General features: G+C 35.1%; 1 protein-coding gene and 1 non-coding gene across 2 annotated transcripts in view; both read right to left on the bottom strand.

The window, feature by feature from the left end:
• The window catches only part of LOC114093121 (heat shock factor protein 3-like), a 51,973-nt gene that overhangs the window by 9,164 nt on the left and 15,526 nt on the right, over positions 1-27,283 (bottom strand). The window contains exons 3-8 of the mRNA XM_071606071.1: positions 13,296-13,423; positions 9,428-9,552; positions 5,828-5,903; positions 5,300-5,361; positions 2,483-2,567; positions 2,147-2,280 (exon numbers count right to left, since the gene is read on the bottom strand). Coding sequence (XP_071462172.1) covers positions 2,147-2,280; positions 2,483-2,567; positions 5,300-5,361; positions 5,828-5,903; positions 9,428-9,552; positions 13,296-13,423 — 610 coding nt within the window. The remainder of the gene's footprint in view (positions 1-2,146; positions 2,281-2,482; positions 2,568-5,299; positions 5,362-5,827; positions 5,904-9,427; positions 9,553-13,295; positions 13,424-27,283) is intronic.
• On the bottom strand, positions 15,705-15,835 carry LOC114093166 (small nucleolar RNA SNORA1). Its single transcript, XR_003582868.1, has one exon. It is a non-coding gene; the product is annotated as a small nucleolar RNA SNORA1 (small nucleolar RNA).

The following is a 27,283-nucleotide window of genomic DNA, read 5'->3' as shown; positions in this document are numbered from 1 at the left end:
ATATCTATAACACACACTTAAAAATAATATACACAACGGGGCTGAGGTTGTAGCTCAATGGTAGAGTACTTGCCTAGCACACACGTGTGCACGCGCACACACACACACACATAGTATGTAAACACAATAGAATATTATTACTCAACCATATAAAGGAATGAAATCCTGTTATTTGTGACATGGATGAAACTGGAGGCCCTTTTACTGAGGAAAATAGGCCAAACACAGAAAGATAAATACCACATATTCTCACTCATTTGTAGAAACTAAAATGCTAATCTTATAGAAGAAATGGCGGTCAACAGAGACTAGGAAGGGAAGGAGTGGGAGGAAAGAAAGAAGTTAAACAAAGGGCACTAAAACAGAGAGGAGGAACTAGTACTAACTGTCTATATAGCACAAGTAAGTATTGTTAAAACAATAAATATATTTCAAAATGACTAGAAGGGTATAACCTGATTTGTTTACTGCACATTTGATACTGCACATGTATGAATAACCATACTGTAACACATAAATATGTAAAACTATTATGTCTCAATAAAAATAATATTCATGCATGATGGCACATACCTAGAATGCCAGCTACTTGTGAGGCTGAGCCAGGGGAATCACAAGTTTGAGCCCAGCCTCAACAATTTAGCAAGACCTGATCTCAAAATAAATAATAAAAAGGGCTCAGAATGCCTATATCTGATAGAGCACTTGCCTAGAACACACAATGGGTTCCCTACCCAGCAACCTCTACCCCCACCAAAAAAAAACCTCATGCTTATATTTTTATTTTCTTTAGCATGTATAGAAATTCTCAGATTTTCAGAACAATTTTTTTTGCCAAACACATACTTCATATTTATTATTAACTTTATAGTATTTTTAAATTTAGTTTATTGTTTTTTTTTGTCAAGAGAATTTTTTTTTCCACTAGAAGTTTTAACTGGCTATTGTTGACATCTAAAAAAAGTTACATATTATATATATATTATATATTATATGTGTGTGTGTGTGTGTGTGTGTGTGTTTAGTCAGCTTTTCTGCCACTGTGACCAAAAGAACTGACAAGAACAATTTGAGACAAGGAGAAATTTATTTGGTGCTCACAATTTCAGATGTCTTAGTCCACAGAAGGCCAACTCCACAGCTGTGGGTTCAAGGTGAAGCAAAACATCATGGTAGAAAGGTATGGAGGAGGAAAGAAGTTCAGGACAGGGCAATCAGGAAGCAGAGAGAGAGTTTTCCACTCACCAGGGACAAAATATAAACCCCAAAGTCATGCCCCTAGTGACCCATCTCCTCTAGCTATACCCTACCTGCCTTCAGTTACCACCTAGTTAATCCCTATCAGTGGATTAACTCACTGAGTAAGTTACAATTCTCATAATCAAATGTTTTCACTACTGAACCTTTTTAGATTGTCTCAAACATGAACTTTTAGGTGATATCTCATATCCAAGCCATAATCATATACAAATATCTTACATTAAGTAAATTATATTTTAATACCTTATTTCTTCAAAAATCATTTACTGTATACATATTTTAAAGGGCCAGTTATCACTGCCCTATTCTGTTGTAATAAAATACAGGTTAAACTTTTTTACAAGGATGTTTTGGTAGTCATAAGGAAGGCTGAACAAGAACATGAATGGCAGCCAGGTACAGTGGTGCAAGCCTATAATCTTAGTGGTTTGGGAGGCTGAGGCAGGAAGATCATGAGTTCAAAGCCAGCCTCAGCAACTTAGTGAAGCCGTAAGCAACTTAGCAAGATTCTGTCTCAAAATAAAACATTAGGGCTGGGATGGTGTCTCAGTGGTACGGCATTTGCCTAGAATGTGTGAAGCACTGGGTTAGATTCTCAGCATCACATATAAAATAAAATAAATAAAATAAAAGTTCATCAACAACATATAAAAGGGCTGGGAATGTCGCTCACACTCTGGGTTCAATGCCCAGATATGGACAGCAGTACCATTAACACTAAGGAAGAACACAAATGCATAATGACAGGACATTAGTTGTATTTTATTTTAGTAACTGAAGGAAAACATTATTTGTTCACTTAACAACAAAATATACCTCGTGATTTAACATACCTGTAGACTATATTATGATTCATTACCAGTACATTATCCACGAGACTGCTTACCCATCATCTCCAATTGCCTGGTCCATACATGAAACTAAGGTTTTAGATTCATCTTTCAAAGTAGGTATGATACTATCAAGGAGATTTTTATATTTTTCTTCAATAAGTGTATAACCATTTTGTAATATCTGCATCTAAACAGGAAGGTGAGAGGAAATGAGAGTTGATCATGTACCTATGTATACATCTGGTCTTTCTCAGATCATATTTGATGTGATTCCCATAGAGAACACTTAACAATGGTATGAGAAATAATAACAGGTACTGGAAATTTAACTGACAGTAAATGCTCTGTTTTCACCCACCCACCACCATCATCTTATTCCAGAATCTTACAGCTTCTTTCTTCTTCTCCTCTGGAATATGGAAATATTGATGAGCACATTTGGAAGCTGAAGCCCCAGATTTAAGTGGAAATGACCTGCAACAAGATTCACATTTCAATGTTATAAGCTATCTTAATGTTGCATGGTCAGCAAAAGTATTGTATAGAACCTAAATTTTAATTATCTTTTGTCAGAATGATTCCCACGAGACATAATGTTTTAGCATCTCAGCAACAATGTGAGCAAAGAAAAGGACCCACTACATTTTAATGAGAGGCAGCTAAGAAAAAGTAGCAACAATTTGGAATATTACCCTGTGTGCTAGCTTCCTTCTAAGTGTCTACATTAAGATATCCTAATAGCTTTTATTTTTAAGTATACATTGGGTCAGCTAAAACTAAAACAAAGAGCTAAAGGGGAAACCAGACTCTTTGGAGTGATGCCTGATTCCAGAGCTGGGAAATGCAAAGTATAAATCAAGCCTAGAACATTCTATTATGTGAAAAGTAAAAATGCTCAAAGCAACAATATAGCTATCAATGGACATATTCTGATAAAGATTATAATCCCTTACTAAAATAAGAATCCATGATTCCATGTTGATATAAACAAATGAATAACCAGCAAAAAAGAAAAAGTTCTTCCTTATAGTAGAATGTAAACAAAATATATAGAGAAACAATGTAATTAGAAGAGTCAAATTGTACAAATAGCATGCCAATAATCCCAGCTACTCAGGAGGCTGAGGCAGAAGAATGCCAAGTTCAAGAACAGCCTAGGAAATTTATCAAGACCCTGTCTCAACATAAAATAAAAATGGGCTGGTGGAGGGGTGTGTAACTCTGTGGTAAATTGCCCCTGAGTTAAGGGCTACTTTAATGGAAGAAACATTGAAAAGAGTGTTTATATAAATTAAAAGTATCTCCTGGAAAGTTACTAAGTGAGAAATAGTAACTTAAGACTAGAGAAACTGAGGAAACACCCCTTGAATTCAAATGATCAAAGCTTATATCACAGATAATTACAGAAACTGACATTAGCTGTCTCTGACAATTATATACTAAGAATACAGAATCACTTCTTAGTTATATTACCAAAAATTACAATTGTTTTCTAGCCATGACACCACAGCAAACCCCAAATGATGGATATTCTACAAAAATCACTGGCCTGTACTCTTCAAAAATGTTGAAGTCCATCAGGCATGGTGGTGTAGGCATATAATCCCAGTGACTTGGGAGGCTGAGGCAAGAAGATCTTAAGTTCAAGACCAGGCTCAGCAATTTAGCAAGAACTTGCCTTAAAATAAAATAAAAAGGACTGGGGATATAGTTCTGTGGTAAAGCACCCCTGGTTTCAATCCCCAGAAAATGAAAAAAAAAACACCCCCTCAAAAAGCAAATAATAACAATCATCATCATCATCATCATCATCATCATCATTCTTAGGAAATACACATGAAATCTTAGGAACAATGGACACTATATCTTGAATTTCCTTTCAAATGGTTCAGAAAAAAGTGTGCCTCTGTGTGTGTAAGGACAGGGAAGAAGGGAGAATAAATGATAATATAAAATGTTAAGTTGGAAATCTGGGTAAAAGCTCTATGGGAGTCACTTGTAGCATTCATATAAATTTTTATCAAGTTTGATTATATCAAAATTAGAGGTTATCAAAAATAAGTGTGAAGGAGGGTCCACTCAAATGTGAGGCAAAGCTCTGAAGTCAATGACTCCCCCCTACCTAGGTTTGAAATATAGCTCTATCATGTATTAACTAAGTCACTTCAGATAAAGTAGTTAAATTTTCTTTTAGTTAATTCTCATATCTGTGAAATGGGGAGAATGTTAGAGCCCATCCAATAGAATTTTTGTAATAATTAATTGAGATAGTCTATGTAGGGCACATAGCACACTGTAAATACTCAATAAATATCAGCTATTATCTACTGGTTCAAAATAGCTTAATGAAATCTGAGGAATCAAGCTAATAACATGACTTTATTTCTCAGATACAACTACATGGCATATCACAAGGGAAAATTTTACAATTATATACTCTGTCTTCTAAGGACTTACATAAAAATCCTATAATTTTAGGTTGCAAAAGACCAGGTAAGGTAAAGCTGGGAACTCCTGATCATATCAGAAATTGGAGGTAAAACTTCTTTGCTCTTTCTGTCCAGGATAATACCTTGTGTGAAGAACCTCTATGCAAGTTCTACGACTCCTTAACAAAGTAGAGTTGAGGAGTACTTTTCAATCTATTCCAGAATAATCCCAGGAGATATGTTAAGAAGGGATTCTGAGGCTAGTGGTATAGTTCAATGGTAGAGTATAGATTTAGCATGTGTGAGGCCCTGGGTTTGATCCCCAGCACCAAATACATACATACATACATACATACATACATACATACAATAAAATGAACATGTTTATTTAAAAGTAAAGAAGAAGTCCAGTTCTGTCTGGCTCCTTAGAGAGAAGAAGCCTTAGAATGATTAGCACTTAGTAGGCCTACAAAAGGAAGACAGAAAGAAAAAAATCATCCTGCAAGTAAGATCCAACAACTAGGATATACCTATTATATCATGCCATGGCAAAGTTAGTCTGTTATCAAGTATGAAAACAAAAGGAAAAACAAGATACACTGAGCTGATATGTGTGGCTTTTGTTGGTAGGTATTTTTTATCCTGATATCACATGCACAATTTGTACATGCTAAATTCTCTGATGTAAAAAATAATAAGCTTAGAAAAAGAAAAATTATAAGAGAGAATAAAGACACCTTCTATAACCAAGAAAAGAATTGGAGTTAATAAAATCACCTTTTTCTATCTGTGTTTACCATGTAGTTTTCACCTATCAAATTCAACATAAACTGAAGAATCTGAAAAAAAAAATCATACAGAATAATTAATTAGGACATCATCTTTGATATTTAAGGAAATCAATAGGTAAAGAGGAAGGTAGAGACCTCATTAAGCACAACTAAATATTTTTTTTTAGAGAGAGAGAGAGAGAGAAAGAGAGAGAATTTTTAATATTTATTTTTTAGTTTTCGGCGGACACAACATCTTTGTTTGTATGTGGTGCAGAGGATCAAACCCGGGCAGCACGCATGCCAGGCGAGCACGCTACCGCTTGAGCCACATCCCCAGCCCAACACAACTAAATATTAAAATTTAGTTGTGATTTATTTAATCTTTACCTTAAAAGTCTGAACTGAGGGGCTGTGGTTGTGGCTCAGGGGTGGAGTGCTTATCTGGAATGTGTGAGGCACTGGGTTTAATCCTTGGCACCACGTAAAAATAAATAAACGAAAAAATATTTTTTAAAAAAAGATTTATTGATACCTGTGTTAAAAGTTGCTGTTGCTTGCAGTAATTCTGTCTTAGCTCTGTCACTTCAAGCCAAAGTGTTGCATATTTCCTACAACATTAACAGATTCCTCAAATGAAGCAGGACAGAAATGTTTCTGTAGAATTTTGAATATATATATACAGACACTAGTATGGCAATATGTAAATCAATGGATGTGTAACTGATGTGATTCTGCAATCTGTATATGGGGTAAAAATGGGAGTTCATAACCCACTTGAATCAAAGTGTAAAATATGATATATCAAGAACTATGTAATGTTTTTAACAACCAACAATAAAAAATTTAAAAAAATAAAATAAAATTAAATTAAATTAAATCTAAGGATTTCGGAGTCTTCAGGGTTCTGAGTAATCAGAAAAGAAACAATATATAAATAAATATTTTACATCCACCTAAAAAAAAGAATTTTGAATATATATATATATATATATATCAAATATTATATAGAGTTGTCTGAGTTAATAGTATTTAAAGTGTTCTTCAGATTATGAGACTGACTCACTATCTACTGCGTTAAGAAAGCAGACTAAATCTAAGTACCAAAATAATAACCCAAATAACTTAATCAGGCCAAGGACCTGAACAGACACGTCTCTCAGAAGATGATATACAATCAACAAATATATGAAAAATCTTCAACATCTCTAGCAATCAGAAAAATGCAAATCAAAACTACTGTAAGATTTCATCTCACTCCAGTCAGAATGGCAGTTCTTAAGAATACAGACAACAATAAGTGTTGGCAAGGATGTGGGGAAAAAGGAACACTCATATACTGATGGTGAGACTGCAAATTGGTGCAGCCAATATGGAAAGTAGTATGGAGATTTCTTGAAAAATTGGGAATGGAACCACCATTTGACCCAGCTATCCTTCTCCTCAGTCTATACCCAAAGGACTTAAAAACAGCATACTACAGGGACACAGCCACATCAATATTTATAGCAGCCCAATTCACAACAGCTAAACTGTGGAACCAACCTAAATGCCCTTCAGTAGATGAATGGATAAAAAAATGTGGCATATAAACACAATGGAATATTACTCAGCAATAAAAGAGCATAAAATCATTGCATTTGCAGGTAAATGGATGGAGTTAGAGAAGATAATGCTAAGTGAAGTTGGCCAATCCCAAAATACCAAATGCCGAATGTTTTCTCTGATGTAAGGATGCTGATTCATAGTGGGGTAGGGAGGGGGAGCATGGGAGGAGTAGACTAACTCTAGATAGGGTAGAGAGGTGGGAGGGGAAGGGAGGGGGCAGGGGGTTAGAAATGATGGTGGAATGTGATGGTCATTATTATCCAAAGTACAGGTATGAAGACATGAATTGGTGTGAACATACTTAGTATACAACCAGAGATATGAAAAATTGTGCTCTATATGTGTAATAAGTATTGTAATGCATTCCACTGTCATAATTAAAAAATTAATTAAAAATAAAAGTCTCAAAAACATGTTCTTCATGAAGATTGGCACCTCCCATTATCCTGCCTGAATATTTCAGGCTTAAAATCTAATACTTTTCAAACTTTGTCAGTGAATTAGTCCATACAGATATCACACTAATTTTTCCCTTTTTTGTATGTGGTGCTGGAGATCAAATTCAGGGACTTGTCCATGCTAGTCACATGCTGCACCACTGATCTACACTTCTGTATCACACAGTAATTTTTTTGAGAGCAAGACTACTATTAAGGTAGTCTCTTCTAAACGGGAGAATCTGAGAATCATTAAAAACCCATATACTTCTTTATTTTCATTTTTTTAGTTGTAGATGGATATAATACATTTGTTTATTGATTGATTGTTTTCATTTCTTAAATACATGACAGTGTATTATGTATAATATGTGTTCTATATGTATAATACAATTCTTATTATACATATAGAACACATTTTTTCATATCTCTGTATATAAAGTATGTTCACACCAATTCATGCCTTCATACATGTACTTTGGATAATAATGACCATCACATTCCACCATTATTGCTAACCCCTTGTCCTCTTTTCTCCTCCCACCCCTCTACCCTATATAGAGTTCATCTATTCCTCCCATGCTCTCCCTGCCTACCCCACTATGAGTCAATCACCTTATATCAGAGAAAACATTCGGCATTTGTCTTTTGGGGATTGCCTAACTTCACTTAGCATTGTCTTCTCAAACTCCATCCACTACCTGCAAATGCCATGATTTTATTTATTTGTTTGTTTGTTTGTTTGTTTTTATGTGGTGCTGAGGATCAAACCCAGTACCTCACACGTGCCAGGCAAGCACTCTACCACTGAGCCACAACCCCACCCCCACAAATCCATATACTTCTAATGTAGTCATAACATTCATAGGATTAAGAATAGAGAAATAGTTCATAAAAGGCTGAAAGAACACTTAAAACTCTAGGATGGTGGATTTATGCCAAACTAACACATCTATACTTTCACTGAATGGTATGACAAGAGACACTTTGTAGCAGATTAAGAGACTAAATTTCCTATACAGAATGACTTTTAAATGTGTTCTAATACAATCCAAATTCCACAATGGGAAAGTATCACAAATTTTGGGCCAGAAGAAACCTCAGAAGGCCATCTAGTTCACTATTGCCCAATATTTTCTGGTCTGTTTTACCTATAAAACAAGCCAGAACCCACTGGAGGATCAGCAACCACATGATGTATCTGTAGGTTATGGTTAACGTTTAACAACAGGCTGATATCCAGAATTAATATGAAGGGTTGGCTCATAGTCAATGTCAATGAAAATCTGGGCTTATATTCAATGTTGGTGAAAAAGCAAGAAAACTACTTCCATTCTCGTTACTTCCTCACTCTTTTCTCCCTTGATGAATAAGAAAAGTTTAATTTACTAAGTCAATTACAAAAGATTGAATCATGAAATTAAAGGTACATTTGCAGTTCATCGAAAGATTTGGAAAGGAGTTCAAGTTTAATTTGAATACTGATGAACATTTACTGGAAAATATTCACATACATCTCCTCTAAGAAAAAATAGGTTATAATTTTTTTATCACAGGTATTATTTTGAGACTGCTTAACCATTTAAATTTTGCCTTTGAACACTATATTCTGAATAAAGGTTAGAATAACTGCATGCTATATTCTGTACATGGTAGCTCCTCAGAAAGCAATGAGATACATCTTAAAGTATGCATTTCACAGAACATTTTTAAAAACTAGTCCAAGGAAAGAATTAGCCAGGAATTTAGGTCAGGTTACTTAAATATAGAACCTATATATTTTTCTGTTTTCTATTGTCAAATGAAAACTGCTATCTGCTATACCACTCATGCTTGCACAGTTGTTTTGGATGCCAATAGTTTATTTCTGATTTATACAGTGATCTTCTAGTCAGCCACAATTACATGATCTGAGCCACTGGCACATTAGCAGCAGTCCAAACACTAAAGCATTTGATTCAGTGCTGCGGTTTAACTTGAAAGAAACCTCATTAAAGTGCCATGGAAAACAAGAGTTCAGTTTCTCAACTCAGAAGCAATCAACCTTTAAACCTTGGAAACGGACATTGGAAATCTTGATAAACACCCACTTTTTCAGTTCTGCAAATTTGGCATCCATGTTACTCTGCTTGTCTGTCATATCCCGCACTTCACTCATTATTCTCTGCAACTCACGAGGGTAAGTTTTGACATTCTCAATTTTCATTGTTGGCACCTAAAATGAAAACAGAATACAGTCGGGCTGGTTAGAAATTTCACATACCATCAACTCTCCATTATTGGCACTAATAGAAGGGAAAAGATGTATGATTAATCTAAAACAGTAGACTGAATTCTATAAATGTGCCTTTATTGTAGCACTAAGCAAACTATGCCTCATATTACAGTTATTACATACATTATCATCTCTCCCACTAATTGAAAGATAGTCTCCTTCTATCCTTCTCACCATTACCTAGAACAATACCTTACACAGAGGAGACCTGCAATAAATATTTCCTAAATTCAGCATATGTTGAGTACAATTTACACATTAACAATAGTGCAAATATGGGTAAGTCACAGTTTCTATCCCTAAAGAATTGAAAAAGCCTACAGAGAGAATAAAGTATGTATTATAGCAAAACAGAAAATCTAAAAGACAATTATACATGACTTTGACACATATGGAAGTATATTAACTTAGATAGGCACTCTCATAAATATATTTCATTATATTTAAGTTTTAGCTCTGACCCTCACCTAGTTATTTCCTGTTGGGAGCTATTATGATCAGTGTTGGGGAGGGGCTTTAGATTATGGATAATCTACAATGTGGTTAATTCTTAGAAACAATCCAAGTTAGACTATAGATTCATTTTATAGGCCTGCTGCGATAAGTGCATATTGCAGTATGTATTTTATAAAAAGAAGCATCATGCTAAGAAGGCTTTATAATTTAATGCAGAATAATGTCTATAATAACATTGTTGTAATTATTTCCACAGGTGGTGACTGAACAGGCTTTAATGATTTAGATCTCTGCTGTTGGTGGGAGTATGCCCATAAGGTGCATTATCATCATATTTATTAGATCTTTAAAAACTCTCACTCATTCATTATCTCATGGTGTACATACAATAAAAGTTTTTAATCAACATTAAACACAGATGAGAAGTAACAAAAAAACTTTAACAGAATAAAGCAACACATCATGTTACCAATTTCTCTAAAATGAATCTTTACGTCATGCCACTAATATGAGTGAGACTGGCTTCTAGCAAAGAAAAAACTAGAGGTTCTAGGACTCTTAAGTTGAAACTCTGGAATTCTGAACAAAAGCTTCCAGTATATTTTTACCTGCTGTAAACTTGTCTAAGGACTAAGCTGACTATCAAAGATTGCTTATATAAATTTTACAGATCAGAAGAGTGGCATGGTGGCACATGCCCATAATCCCAGTGACTCAGGAGGCTGAAGCAGGAGGATCACAAGTGCAATTCCAGCCTCAGCAATTCAGTAAGGCCCTAAGCAATTTAGTGAGACCATGTCTCAAAACAAAATGGGCTGTAATGTTGCTCAAAGGTAAAGTGCTTCTGGATTCAATCCCCAGTACTGAAATTTTTTTAATTAAAATTAAATAAATAAAAAAAATTTTAAAAGATCAAGAAAGTTAGATGTTTAGACACAAATAGATGGCTATCTAGGAAAAGCAGTATGCAATAAATGGCAATTGAGTGGCACAGATAATAAATTGTATCAAGAGTCAGAAGAAGGTACAATTATATTTGCAGTGAAACAGATACCTGTTTTCATTCTTTAATAAATGAAAAAATTGCTTGTCCTCTTTGTAGGCCATAACCTGGTCATCTTCTCTGTGGAGGGTATGTGTCATTTCCCAAATATTCACAAACCAAAGAACTTAAAAGTTAACAAGTATACTTAAACAAGAAAAACACATTTAAAGTTTTTGTTTATTTAAATAAGAAATTAAAATAAGCCAGGTGTGGCGGTGCATCCCTGTAATCCCAGTGGCTAGGGAGGCTGAGGCAGGAGGATCGTGACTTCAAAACCAGCCTCAGCACCATAGCAAGGCCCTAAGCAACTCAATGAAATCCTCTCTCTAAATAAAAGATAAAAAGGAGCGGGGGATATGGCTCAGTGGATAGTGCTCCAGGGTTCAATCCCTGGTACCAAAAAAAAAAAAAGAAAGAAAGAAATTAGCCTATACATGAGGCCCTAGTTTCAATTCCAAGCACATAATAATAATAATAATAATAATAATAATAATAATAACAACAACACTGTTGAGTTCATATATCTAAATATTACTCCGAATGAGAGCAAAAAGAAGTTTTCAGAAAGTGGGCATGGTTGTGCATGCCTGTAATTCTAGCAGCTGGGAATGCTAAGGCAGAAGGATCGTGAGTTCAAAGCCAGCATCAGTAATAGTGAGGTGCTAAGCAACTCAGTGAGACCCTGTCTCTAAATAAAATACAAAATAGGGCTGGGGATGTGGCTCAGTGGTCAAGTGCCCCTGAGTTCAATCCTCAGTACAAAAAAAAAAGAAAAAAAAGTGCTCAGTAGTATATTTACATGGCTTATATTTGTCACTTGGGAAATCCCAAGTGACTCCTTTTTCAATGTATGGGATAATTATTCATCTTTTTTTTTTTAAACTGGGGATTGAACCCAGGGGTACTTTACCACTGAGCCATATACCCAGGCTTTTTAATTTTTTTTTTTTTTTTTGGTTTGAGACACAGTCTCAATAAGTTCCTGAAGGCAGGGTGAGGCTGGTCTTGAATTTGCAAACTTCCTGTCTCAGCCTCCTGAGTCACTGGAGGCAAATGCCACAGTGCCCAGCTGATTCATCTTAATTTAGCTTTGTTCTTCATTCTTCTACCTCACAGAATGGGAAGGTCATTCCAAGGTCACCACATCTAAGATGAAAACTATGGTTTTATTTATATGGCTTATATTTGTCAATATTTACCATATCAGAATTTAAATTTGATAAAATTTTGAATATTTATTAATTTCTGGGCACACCTGTAATCCCAGTGGGTTGGGAAGCTGAGACAGGAGGATCACAAGTTCAAGACCAGCCTTGGTAAATTAACAAGGCTCTAAGCAACTTAGTGAGATCCAGTCTTAAAGGGGAAGGGGGGAGACTGGGGAGACAGCCCACTGGTGAAGCACCCTGGGGTTAAATCCCTAGTACCAAAAGAAATTTACAATAATATGTACATTATGTATTAATATTAGAGTGATGATGCAATCAGACATCATGTAACCTTGGAGATATTCCACTGTACTCAGGAAAGAATAAAGAGTGAAAAAAGCCAAGAAATCTTTGTATTATTAAGAAAATAGTTTCAATCTCACAGGTCCCTGAAAAAATGTCTCAAGAAAGTTAGGGTGTTCACAAATCATATAATGAGAACCACTAATCTAAGTGATAATCCAAATCTTTCTGGTTTTGATTTTGGTCTTAAACTTCCAGTACACTGATGTCATCTATACATAGGTTCATGCAAAGTATCTACATACATAGACATCTCATGAATGGAAAACTTTATTACTATTCTGCCTTGACTAATAATTAGCTCTGGGAGTGAACAGGCAAGTTCAGCAGTTATCTTGTATGTTAGGAAAAATATAAATAGTTACTAATTTATAATTTAACCTTGTCTCTTCTGCTTACTTGCTAAAATGTTATATTCCCATCTGCATGAGAAAAAGATGAAATGGCAATAAAATATACCAAGGAAGCATAATAATAAGTCTATAGATAAACTGATATCTAAAAGTCATCTTTCTAGAGAACTAGAAAAAGTACCTAGCAAATGAATTTCCAATTGCCAAATTCCAGCAACTTGACCCTTAAAACTTACAAAAACTGAAATATTTAGATTAAGGAAAAACTAGCCACTGCCCAAAATGCTACAGAAGAGTTTGTGGCAACAGTCCCCTTACCTTGCGCTTGATGTTTTCTAGAAGGCTGGATCCTCCCTTTTTGAAGAATGGATGTTGAAATTCCATAGTTAATGTCTTCCTTTGTAAAACCTTTCCATTTTCCATTGCAAGCACCTTTCGGAAACCATCTAGTGAAACAAAAACACAAAGATAATAGAATAAACTCTGAAAGGAAAGCTAGAATCACTAGAATAAATAAGAAATAATGTGAAATATTTTACTGGACTACACACTAAATTAATGTACCATAATAGCCTAATTTCAAACTTGAGAAGTGAAATCTCAATAGCTTATTTTACTTTGTTTATATGAAAAGATGTACGATTTTAGAGTACTAGTGTGAAAGCATGGACCATTGAAGATCTATATATAATTCTCAAGACCCATATTAAGCAATAGCTTCAAATTTCTGCAATATTCCCTATATGTAGTGATTTTATTATCTCAAAGATAACAATGGGAAAAAATAGTGATTTGTTTCATCCTCTTTTAGTGTCTTTCTCACCCTTTAAAAACCATGAAAAGGAAGGCAGTATGAGAAAGGAGAAGCTTGAGACACTTGGAGAGATGACAAACTAGATCACATGCTTCTGAAAAATCATGAACAAAAAGCCAAATAATCCAATTAATAATGGACTAAAGATATAAGTAGAGATTTCACAAAAGAAATACAAATGATTAACAAATATATAAAAAATGTTCAACATGTAGTTATCAGGGAAACACACACCAAAACCACCATGTGATATTACATCACTCCAGTAAAAACAGAGATTATCAGACAGTCAAAAAATAATGTGTGGGCTGGCACATGAGAGGCATTGGGTTTGATCTTAAGTACCACATTAAAATAAAGGTATTAAGTACAGCTACAAGTAAAAAATATTTAAAACAAATAATGTGCTGGTGAGAATGTGGTGAAAAGAAAGCTCAAAACACTGTTAGTGGGGTATAGCCAGTACAGAGGCTCCATAAAACATTAGAAATAGATCTACCATAAGATCCAGCAATCCTTCTGAGTGTATATCCAAAGGAAAATAAAAATCAGCATACTAATGAGATTCCTGCACTTCCATGTTTATTGGAACACTATTCACAATAGTTAAGATAAGGAGTCAACCTAGGTGCCCATTACCAGATGAAAGGATAAAGAAAATATGGCTTGTATATAAAATGTAATATTCTTCAGCCACAAATAAAAATAAAATCCTGTCATTTGCAGCAAAATGGATAGAAATGGAAGGCATTATGTCAAACATTATGTCAGACACTGAAAGACAATGTTTTTCTCTTACATGTGAAAGCTAAAAACATGGACCTGAATGCAGAAAATAATGGTGATTACCAGAGGTTTCAAAGTGGTAGGTGGGTTGGGAGGGTGGATATAAGGAAGTTGGATAATGGGTACTAAAACATAGCTAGATATCAGGAATAAGTTCTGGTGTTCTCCAGCTCAGAATACCTTATTGTATATTTTGGGAAGACACAGAAGAGAGATCAAATGATCCAAACATAAAGAAACATAGGAGGGAGAAAAGCTAATTACCCTAATTTGATCAATGCATGCTGTATATAGCTGTTAAAATATCACGCTGGAATACAGTGGGACATGTTTGTGGTCCCAGTTACTGAGGAGGAGGAGGCAGAAAGATCACTCGAACTAAGGAGTTCAAGGTCAGCCTGAGTATAGAAACTAAGATTCTGATATATATATAAAATGTGCATTTGTATTATATAGTATGTATTGTACACAATATATAATATATAATGCATATGTGCAATATAATATTGGATATTATATAATATATGCAATATAATATCATATATTATGTAATGTACATAATATATGCATTATGTAAATACTATTACATATTATATATCAATAATTTATATCTCACTGAACTCCATTAATATGTACAAAAATAGATGCTAAGCAAATAATAAAGTAAAATGAAAGCAACAACAAAAAATCATCCTCGTGGGGGCTGGGGATATAGCTAAGTTCGTAGAGTGCTTGCCTAGCATGCACAAGGCCCTGGGTTCAATCCCCAGCACCACAAAAAGAAAAAAAAATCATCCTCATTATTTTTTTTAAAGAGAAAACAGAGGTAATTGTGTATGAATGAATAGGCATTTTTTATTTTGCTTCTTAGGGTCTTCTTTTTCTAGAACTTGAACTGCAGAAAGTACTTGTTTCATTAATCATTTTTTAAAAATATTTAATTTTTGAGTTATAGGTGGACACAATATCTTTATATTTACGTGGTGCTGAGGATCAAACCCAGTGCCTCATGCATGTTAAGTGAGTGCTCTACCATTGAGCCACAACCCTAGCCCCTCATTAATCATTTTTAATATTGAAATGCCAGCATTTTTCTTATTACCTATTTTCACTTGTGAGCTTAAGCAAAATGTTACAGGTCTCATTGTCACCATTGCAATACATATACTGTGATAGAAGCATAAACTGTGTCAATTTAGCCACACTGACCAATTTTAGACACTGATTGACAGTGCCTATTCTCATCTAGAATGAGGGTTGAGACAAGGTCTTGATATGTTGCCCATGCTATCCCCAGACTCACAATCCTCTTGCCTCAAGCTTCTGAGTAATCCTCAAGTGGGATTACAGATTTGTTCCACTGTGTTCAGTTTATATGTAATTTTATTTTGTACTAGTGATTAAATCCAGAGTTGACTTACCCACTGGGTGACATCCTTAGCCTCTAATTATTTATTTATGTATTTAGAGGCAGGGTCTCTCTAAGTTGTTTAGCGCCTTACTTAGCTGCTGAGGCTACCTCCAACTTGCAATCCTGCCACAGCCTCCCGAGTTGCAGGGATTACAGGCATACCCCACAGTGTCCTGCTTTTATATGTCTTTTATACATACATACACGCACACACACACACATATTAGTTGTAGATGAACACACAGTATCTTTATTTTTATGTGGTTGTGAGTATCGAATCCAGTGCCTTACACGGAAGAGGCAAGCGTTTTACCATTGAGCTACAGCCCCATTCCTTATATGTCTTTTTTCTTAAATTATTTATTTATTCTAATTCATTATACATGATGGCAGAATGTAATTCATTTCATATTACACATATATATCACAATTTTTCAGGTCACTGATTGTACACAAAGTATTTTCACACCATTCGTGTCTTACATACATGTACTTAGGGTAATGATATCTAACTCACTATACCATAATTCCTACCCCTTTGCCCCCTCCCTGCCCCTCCCCACTCTTTGCCCTATCTAAAGTTCCTCCGTTCCTCCCATGCTTCTTTCCCATCACCATTACAAGTCAGCATCCTCATATCAAAGACAAGGCCTTTGGTTTTTTGGGATTGGTTAACTTCACTCAGCATTACATTCTCTGACTCCATCCATTTACTTGCAAATGCCATGATTTTATTCTCTTTTAATGCTGAGTAATATTCCATTGTGTATACATACCAAAATTTCCCTATCCATTCATCTATTGAAGGATATCTAGGTTGGTTCCACAATTTAGCTATTGTGAATTGTGCTGCTATAAACATTGATGTGGCTATGTCCCTGTAGTATGCTGTTTTTAAGTCCTTTGGGTATAGACCAAGGAATGGGATAGCTGGGTCAAATGGTGGTTCCATTCCCAGTTTTCCAAGGAATCTCCATACTGCTTTCCATATTGGCTGCACCAATTTGCAGTCCCACCAGCAGTGTATGAGTGTCCCTATTTCCCCACATCCTTTCCAATACTTATTGTTGTTTGTATTTTTGATATCTGCCATTCTGACTGGAGTGAGATGAAATCTTAGAGTAGTTTTTTTTAAGTTGTTGATATACCTTTATTTTATTTATTTATATGGGGTGCTGAGAAGTGAACCCAGTGCCTCACACATGCCAGGAAAGTGAGCTACTGCTGAGCCCCAGCCCCAGCACCTTAGAGTAGTTTTTATTTGCATTTCTCTAATTGCTAGCAATGTTGAACATTTTTTCATATGTTTGTTGATTGATTATATGTCTTTTAATGTAAGAAAAAATGTCACAAACATGACTGCATAACTAATTCAGAGAAGGTATAGTTGGAACTAGTAAGGTATACTATTTGAAAAAGAGGAATCAGGCTGGGGCCATAGCTCAGTAATAAAGTACTTAACATGTGTGAGGCCTGAGATGCATTTCTAGTACCTCACATACACACATAGCACAACTACAACTGTCAACTGTCACTTACCAGGTGCAGTCATATGTGCTGATTAATAGGGAGTTGGGAAAAGATGGCAATGGCAGCATGAGTTATTTCAAATAATTGTTTAAACTAGACGTGGCTTACCCATTCTATTTCTTTTTTTAATACCTTTATTTTATTTATTTTTATGTGGTGTAGAGGACTGAACCCAAGGCCTTGCACATGCTAGGCGAGAGCTTACCACTGAACCACAACCCCAGCCCCCTATTTCTTTTTTAAAAAATAGTTGTAGATGAACATAATACCTTTATGTTATTTATTATTTTATGTGGTGCTGAAGATAGAACCCAGTACCTCACATATGCCAAACAAGTGCTCTACCACTGAGCCACAACTCCAGCCCACCCATCCTATTTCTTTAATTTCATTTAGGAATCTGGATTTATGAACATATTCAGAGATTCATAGTTCACAGAAACTAAGCAAGGAAGGGAAAATTATATCAGTAGCTATTAGCCACAGTATTTATAAAATTAAAATACTGTTTCTGAAACATTATTTAATGTTTTCTCTTATATTAAGAAATCTAACATTCCTTTTCTGCCTTCCCTCAGGAAGACATCTAAAAAGATTCTGTCCTATACCAAATTGTGAATAATATATTTTTAAATGAGCTGATTAGAAAGTGAATCACATCCTTTATGCCATCATAGACTAACAGCAATAGTTGGTATAGTAAATCTCTTTCGTGGACTTGAAACATCACTCATAAATTTTGGGGGGGTAGCAAAAGGGAAATTATTATCCTATATTTGAACGCAAGTCTGAAGAATGACTAAAATTTATGTCTTTAAATTATTTGTCCTTACTTTCAAAGTTTCATAATTAAAAAGATCAGCATATTTTAAGAGAAGTTAAACTTTTTCTTAATGTCATGAGGAATCTCAATATACTTTGCTAGGGAGAAATCAACAGCTGATATCCAATTGAGGGCAATCTCAAATTTAAATTATTTCTTTTGAAATATTGCACTCTGGGCATTTATACATCAATATTTCTACATAGTAACTACTTTCTTTTTAAGGCCTAATCAGCTTTTTATTTCCTAGTTAACCTGGGACAATAAAGTGTTCTTCTATGGAAAAAGCTAGAAATCAGTCTACAGTTGCCTACATCCAAATCCCTCCACTGAATTAAACTTAATATGGGAATAAAAGAGATCTTTGCTGGGCCCAGTGGTGCATGCCTGTAATCTAAACGACCAGCCTCAACAGCTTAGTGAGACCCAAAGAATTTATCAAGACCCAGTCTCAAAATGAAAAAAAAAAAAAAGGCTGGGGATAAGGCTCAGTGGTAAACATCCCGGGTTTCAATGCCCAGTACTTAGAAGAAAAGAGATAGAGAGAGAGAGAAGATTTTTTTTCTTCATCATGTCAGAGGGTGGTTTGGGGATAAAAACTAGGCCATATTTATATTAGAGCTACATCCCTAGATCCCTTGACCTTTTATCTTTAAGTGTTGTATCATTCTGTCTTTGTTAATATTCTTAATGTAGTTTGCCCTTTTTGTCCTAAACCTGATTTTCTCTGCATTAATTTCAGCTACCTATGTGCAAAAACTTTGAACACCACCTCATTACCTAAAAGAGTAAGTAATCCCAAATTTTGAATTATTGAATTCCACGCAAATTATATTTTCACATGTGAAACAAGGTGATAATACAGTATTATCACACCTTAAAATTCAACAGGGTAGTTAGGACCCTCCTGAGTAGATCATCCACTTGTGCCCTTATGCTTGCATCCTGAGTATGTTTGCCTGATAAGTACACCAAGGAACATTTTCTAGGTCATATCTGTCCTCCATGACAAAGCATGTTATACACAGTTCAGAAAGTCTAGGTGTTCACTATAATAATAAACCTTCAAAAAATTAAGTGTACAAGATACACAATAAATCTACACATGACAAACCCACAAGCAATCTCATACTAAATGGGAAGACATGAAATCTTTCCCTCTGAGATCAGGAACAAAGAAGTATACCCACTTTGACCACTTGTATCCAATAAACCACAGAAATCCTAAGCAGAGCAATAAGGCAAGATAAAGGAGTAAAAAGCATAATTTGGAAAAGAAGTCAAATATTCCTGTTTGCTGCCAACATTGTCTTTAATATATAGAAAAGCTAAAGACTACCACTACAACTACAAAAAGAAATCAGCTGGAACTAATAAATGAATCCAGTAAGGCTGCAGGATATAAAATCAACATACAAAAATCAGTAGCATTTCAAAGAAGAAATACAAATGGTCAACATATACATAAAAAATATTCAATATTCCTGGAAATCAGGAAAAATGAAAATCAAAACCACAATGAGATTCCATCTCACTTCAATTAGAATGTCAATCAACAAGAACACAAATACATGCTGGCAAGGATGTGGGAGAAAACACAGGCTTATATAGTATTGGTGAGACTTCAAATAAGTCTTGAAAACCAGATAGAGATTCCTAAAAAAAAAAAAAAAATAGGAATGAAACCACCATATGAGTTAGTTATCACACTCCTTAGTATATTTCCAAAAAGATCTAAAATCAGCAAATTATAGGAATGCAGCCACATTAATGTCTATAGCAGTCCAACTCACAATAGACAAGTTATGGAACTAGCCCAGATGCCCGTCAACAGATGAATGAATAAAGAAAAAGTAGCACATATATTCAATGGAGTTTTATTCAACCACAAAGAATAATAAAATCAAGGCATTTGCCAGTAAGAGAACATCATGCTAAGTGAACTAAGTCAGACCCAGAAAATCAAGGGTTGAATGTTTTCTCTCATGCAAAAACTACAGCAAAGTAAGGGGGAAAATGACGGGTGGTCTGACTTTGTAAGGATAGAGGGAATATCAGTGGAGTAGAGAAGAGAGATTGAGGGGGATGATAATAGGGATGGAAAAGGGGAAGAAATGTGTAATGAATTTGACAAATGTTATGTACATATATAAATATACAACAGTGAATTCTACTTTTAGGTATATCTATATAGCACCAGTAAGTAAATAAATAAATGGAAGACTTGTAGAGCAGAGGAAAGGGAATAGGGGGAGGATAGAGGGAAAAGAAGAGGTACTGGGGACTGAAATGGAGCAAATTCAATTCCATGAATTTATGATTATGTCAAAATAAACCCAACTGTTATGTATAACTACAATTGCACTAAAAATGCATTTTAAAATAGTGAGCTATATAAATAACAAATCAGGCAACTGATTCCACTTAGAATAGCTACCAAAAATTGCCCAGGAATATATTTAAGTGAATAATCTCTAAATTGAAAACTAGGAAACACTAATGAAAGAAATTGAAGAGGACACAAATAAATAGAAAGATATCCCATGTTCATGGGCTGGAAGAACCAATGATGTTAACATGTACATGCTATAAAAAGCAACCTATAAACTTAATGCAATTCCTATTAAAATATCAATGGTATTCTTTTCAGAAATACAAAAGAACCTCTAAAATTCTAGGGAACCACAAAAGACCCTGAAAAGTTAATGTAATTCTGGATCAATAAGATCAAACATAACCATGCATAGTGGTGCCCCCCACCCCCAATAATCTCAGTTACATGGGAGGCTAAGGCAGGAGGATCAGAAATTTGAGGCCAGCCTGAACAACACAGTGAGACACTGTCTGTCTCAAAATGAATTTTAAAAGGGAGCTGAGCATATAGCTCAGTGGTAGAGTGCTGGACTACCATGTGTGAGGTTCTGAGTTCAATTCCCAATACAAAGAAAGAAAGAAAGAAACAAACAAACAAACAATGAAAGAAACAAAGAAAGAAGGAGAGATTGATCAAAACTGAGGCATCATCACACTACCAAACCTCAAAATATAATACAGCTGGGCACAGGGGTGGTGCATGCTTGTAATCCCAGCTACTCAGGAAGAAGGAGGATCACAAGTTTGAGGCCAGCTTTAGCAAGACTCTGTCTTAAAAATAAATAAATAAAATTTTAAAATCTGCGGTATACTTTAGTGGTAAAGTTCCCCTGAGTTCACTTCCCAGTACAACAAATGATGACAATGATGATAATACAAAGGTCTAGGAACCAAACGAACATGATAGTGGCATAAAAAACAGATACATAGATCAGTGGAACAGAAGAGAGAACTCAGAAAAAAATCCACACATGTACATGATCTTCAACAAAGGTGTCAAAAATATACACTAGGAAAAGGAAAGTCTCTTTAATAAGTGATACTGGGTAATTGGATATCCATATGAAGAAGAATAAAACCGGAGCCCCTATCATTCATTATACATGCAAAAAAAATCAACTCAAAATTGAATAAAGAGCCAGGTGTGGTAGCACATGCCTGTAATCCCAGTGGCTCGGGAGGCTAAGACAGGAGGATCACGAGTTCAAAGCCATCCTTAGTAAAAAGTGAGGCATTAAGCAACTCAGTGAGACCCTGTCTCTAAATACAAAATAGGGTGGGGATATGGCTCAGTGGTTGAGTGCCCCTGAGTTTAATCTCTGGTACCCACCCCTCCAAAAAAAGAATGAAGAGACAACCTAACAAATGGGAGAAGATACAAAATACAAAATATACATCTGACAAGAAGTTAATATTTAGAATATGTAAGGAACTCAATTCAATAACAAAATAATCCAATTTAAAAGCAGGCAAAAGACTTAAACAGACATTTGAGAAGATATACAAGTGACCAACAGGTATATAAACAAATGCTCAACATCACTAATCATCAAGAAAATGCAAGTCAAAACCACAGTAAGATTTCACCTAACTCTTGTTAAAGTCGTTATAATAACTATTATAAGAAAGACAAATGATAACAAATGTTAGTGAAGATGTGATGAAAAGGGAGAACTTGCAGACTGTTAGTAAGAATGTATATTAGGCCAGGAGCAGTGTTGCAGACCTGTAATCCCAGCAGCTCCAGAGACTGAGGCAGGAGGATGGCAAGTTCAAATCCAACCTCAGCAACTTAGTGAGGCCCTAAAAAATTTAGCAAGACTCTGTCTCAAAATAAAAGGAAAAAAAGGGCCTGGGGTGAGATGAAACCTTAGAGTAGTTTTGATTTGCATTTCTCTAATTTCTAGAGATATTGAACATTTTTGATTGATTGTACATCCTCTTCTTAAAAGTGTCTTTTCAGTAACTTGGCCTATTTATTGATTGGCTTATTTGTTTTTTGTTGTTAAGATTTTTGAGTTATTTATATATTCTAGAGATTAGAGCTCTATCTGACATGCATGTGATGAGAATTTGTTCCAATTAGTAGGCTCTCTATATAATGCTAAGTGATATTAGCCAATCCCCAAAAAACAAATGCCAAATGATTTGTCTGTTCTAAGGATGCTGATCCATAATATGCTGTTGGGGTCAGGGGGATGAGAGGATTAAAGGAACCCTAGATAGGGCAAAGGGAAGGGAGAGGAAGGGAGGGAGCATAAGGGTTGGAAAGATGGTATAAGGCAATGGTCATCATTACCCTAAGTACATGTAAGAAGACACAAAGGATGTGATTCTATTGTGTGTACAACCAGAGATATGAAAAATTGTGCTCTATATGTGTTATATGAGTTGTAATGCATTCTGTTGTCATATATAACAAATCAAAAATTTTTAAAAAGGGCTGGGGATGTAATGTAGCTTAATAGTAAAGTTCCTCTGAGTTCAATCCTTGGTACCAAAAAAATATTTATTAATGTCCATTATGGAAAACAATATGGAAGTTCCTCAAAACATTAAAAATAGAACTACCACATGACCCAGCAGTCCCATAACTGGATATATGTCCAAAAGAAATAAGTATGCTGAAATTTTTGGACCGCTATGTATTTCAGCACTATTTAAAATAGGTTGATTTTGCTAAGTATCCATCCATGGATGAACAAATAAAATATGGCATATATATGAAATGGAATATTATTCAGTTATAAGAAGAACAAAATTCTAACATTTTATAATAATGTGGATTGAACATTATATTAAATGAAATAAGCCAGGCACAGAAAGACAAATACTGCATGATATTACTTACGTTTAAAATCTAAAAAAAAAAACACAAAACTGTTCTCATAGAAGTAAAACAATAGAACAGTGATTACCAGAGACTGGAGAGGGCAGGGAAGCTAGAGGAATAAGGAGAGATTAACCAATGGGTACAAACATAATTAAATAGAATGAATAAGTTCTGATGTTTTTATTACATCATATTTAACAATAATGTAATATATATTTAAAAATCAATAGAAGGGGGTTTTAAATGGACTCACCACAAGAAATGATGTTTGTGATATCTTGAATATATTGGTTTCCCTAAGTTGATCATTATGCAATATATGCATGTATTCAAATATTGCACTGTATTTTATAAATATATACAAGAATTATGTGTCATTAAAAATAAACATATGGCTTGGAGTGGTGATACACACCTATAATGCTAGCAACTAAGGAAGCTGAGACAGAAGAATCAAAAATTCAAAGCTAGCCTAGGCAAGTTAGTGAGACCCTGTCTTCAAATTAAAAAAAAATTAAAAAGGGGTTGGGTTGTAGCTCAGTGTTGGAGCAATCCTGGATTCAATTCCCAGTACCTGGAGAAAAAAAATGGTAAACATGTGTTTGGTAAAAAAAAATAATAAATGAATAAATTTCATAAGAATGTTCTAGTATAGGAAAATGACAATTTGCTTTTATTTTTATTTTTTTAATTTTGGGTACTTAGGATTTAACCCAAGGGCTCTTTACCACTGAGCTATATCCCCAACCCCTCTTAATTTGTTTTGAGATGGGGTTTCCCTAAGTTGCTTAGGGCTGAGGCTGCCCTCAAACTTGTGATACTCCTGCCTCAGCCTCCTGAGTTGCTGGGATTAAAAGCATGCACCACCATACCCAGCTACTATTTGCTTTGAAATTAGAACTATCTTTGAGGTTTTCTTGTTATATGTGTCAAAGACAAAAAGTTAAATTTAGGTAAACAGAGACTGGCCCTTTTGAGAGAATGGGATTAAACATAGGCAGCTACAAATCTATACCTAATCAATTGGAAAGAGTTGCCAGAACACACACACACACACACACACACACACACAATTTTTTTCTGGTACTAGGATTGAAACCAGTGGTGCTATATCACTGATCTATATCCCCAGACATTTTAATTTCGTTTTGAGACAGGATTTTCCTAAATTGCCAAGGCTGGCCTTGAACTGGCGATCTTCCTGCTTTAGCCTCTGGAGTAGCTGGAATTACCGGCCTGGGCCATCAATGGTGTTTTTAAAAGGTATGTATTCCTTTCAGGAATGAGTTTCTGAAGCATTATTTCTCCCTCATGTGGTAAGAGGTTTGGCTTTCATTTCCTATTCCTACATCCTCTATCAGAGCAGATAGCATAAAAGCTAATCACTTGAGGGGTATTTTTTTTAATTAAGTTTTAACTTTTATTTTGAGAGAGCTTGCTAATTTGCTATGGGTCTTGCTAAATTGCTGAGGCTGCCCTCTAAATTTTGATCTCCAGCCCCAGACTCCCAGAGTCTCAGATTACAAAATATGCTACCATGCTCCACTTGGAGGGTTCTTGTTTTTCTTACTGAAGACTGATAGATTTTTTTGTTTGTTTGTTTTTTGTTTTGTGGTGCTGGTGATTGAACCCAGGGCCTTGTGCATGCAAGTCAGGCACTCCACCAACAGAGCTATATTCCCAACCTGATAGATAGTTTTAAAGATTTATTCCTTTCCATTTGAAATGTATTCACAGACCAAAAGGCTAAACATATCCCATGACACTCCACTCTACAAATGAATTTTCTTATCATTCATCCACTTAACAAACATTTATTAAACACTTAACTTCACCTTGCATAACTACTTGGCTGGGCTCTTGGAGGAAATACAAATCAATAAGATGAAATTCCTATTTGCAAGAATCTTAACAGTCTAGCAAGGAAGACAAACACATTTATAACTACAGTAATGTAGCATGCTTGAATGCTAAAGTTATAGCACGGACAAATGTTTGAGAACATAAAGGAGGGAACAATGAATTACTCCCAGAGTAGGTGGAGATATATCAAATATCTTTAGATCAACACTCACAAAATAGGAAAATCCAGAGTGGTCTTCCTGGAAAACAAATTTGTCAAAAGAATAAAAATACTGTCATAGAATTATATAGGAAGAAAATCTGCACCAGAACAGTTGATCCAGTACATGTTGCTTTATTTTAAAACCCCTGCTAACATGTTGAACCCAGGAAAGGGAGAAAAATTAAGAAAAAAAGAAAAGAAAATTTAAGGCTTTGAGTGGATGATCATCAGCAGATGTAGTTTTCCTTGACATCTGTAAGTTCTCAGGGAACAAAATTGTGAGAAACAAACACGTTCACAAAAGACTTTTTTATTTTTTTCATGAAAACAAGGATTTAACCCAGGGCCTCGAACATGCTAGGCAAGTACGGCAAGTAAACTACATTCCCAGACCCCACACAAAGGCATTTCCAAAGCAAGAGTTTTCTGAAAATTAAATCAGAGAGACATATAAATTCAACAATTAGGAAATGCATGATTAATAACTGTTATAATTGTACTCAGCTGGGCATGGGGGCACATACTTTTAATCCCAGCAATTTGGCAGGCTAAAGCAGGAAGGTAAAATGTTCACGAGACCCGGTCTCAAAATTTAAAAAATAAAATAAAAAGGGATGGGGCTGCAGCTCAGTGGTAGAGCACTTATCTAGCATGTTATTCCCCAGCAACCAACCAACCAACCAACCAACCAACAAACAAACAAACAAAAACACTGCACTCTATCTAGATGTCTTAATACTGCTTGCTGATAAATAACAACACTTTCCCAAACCTTTATCATCTAAGAAGTCACAACTTTTTAAAGGAGACACACACACACACACACACACACACACAAGCATAAATAAAGTAAGGTGTATGGGGTGGGGGGAATGGAGAGTGATTGCTAATCTGCACAAGGTTTGTTTTGGGTGACAGAAATATTCTAAAATTAAGATTGTGGCCATGGTTGCAAAACTCTTGTGAATATACTAAAAGCCAAGGATTTGGCCATTTTAATGTGTGAATTACAGAGTATGTGAATTATAGCTCAGTAAAAAAATACTGACTGAGCTGGGTACAGTGGTGCACACCTGTAATCGACTCAGGAGGCTGAGACAGGAGGATCACAAGTTCAAGACCAGTCTCAGCAACTTAGCAAAGGCCTAAGCAACTTATTCAGACCCTGTCTCCAAATACAAAAATAAAACAGGTTGGGGATGTGACTCAGTGGTAAAGCACCTTGGATTAAATCCCAGGTATATAAAAAAAAAGACTGTTATAAGCACTGTAGTTTTCTTCTAAATGAAGTACTGTGGGCACATGTGGAAAGAAGAGATTAATTCTCACATATGAGGCTTTTTGAAGGAACTAAATTTGAGCTCGTATTTGAAAGATAAACAGAACTCTGATAAGCAAACACTATGAATGGAGTTGGAGAAGAAGAGCATTTCCTGCGAAGAAAGGAGCATGAAGAAAGACACTAATTCAGAAAAGTCTATGGCACTACTACACAAAGTATTGTTCAGGGACTCGTGCTGCTCTACAAACCATCTGTTATTGGTTGGAATGCTATAAGTATTAAAATTCATATTAGTCTCTTAGATAACTTTATAGTAACTCAACATTGCTCTGAAGTTAAAACATTAAGAATCTACTCTTATTATATTTTAAAAGTATTGCTTTGTAACA

The sequence above is a fragment of the Marmota flaviventris genome, chromosome X (genome assembly GCF_047511675.1).
Source record: "Marmota flaviventris isolate mMarFla1 chromosome X, mMarFla1.hap1, whole genome shotgun sequence".
NCBI classification, from domain to species: domain Eukaryota; kingdom Metazoa; phylum Chordata; class Mammalia; order Rodentia; family Sciuridae; genus Marmota; species Marmota flaviventris.
Note: the sequence above shows the minus strand (reverse complement) of the source record. Positions and strands in the feature narration are given on the sequence as shown.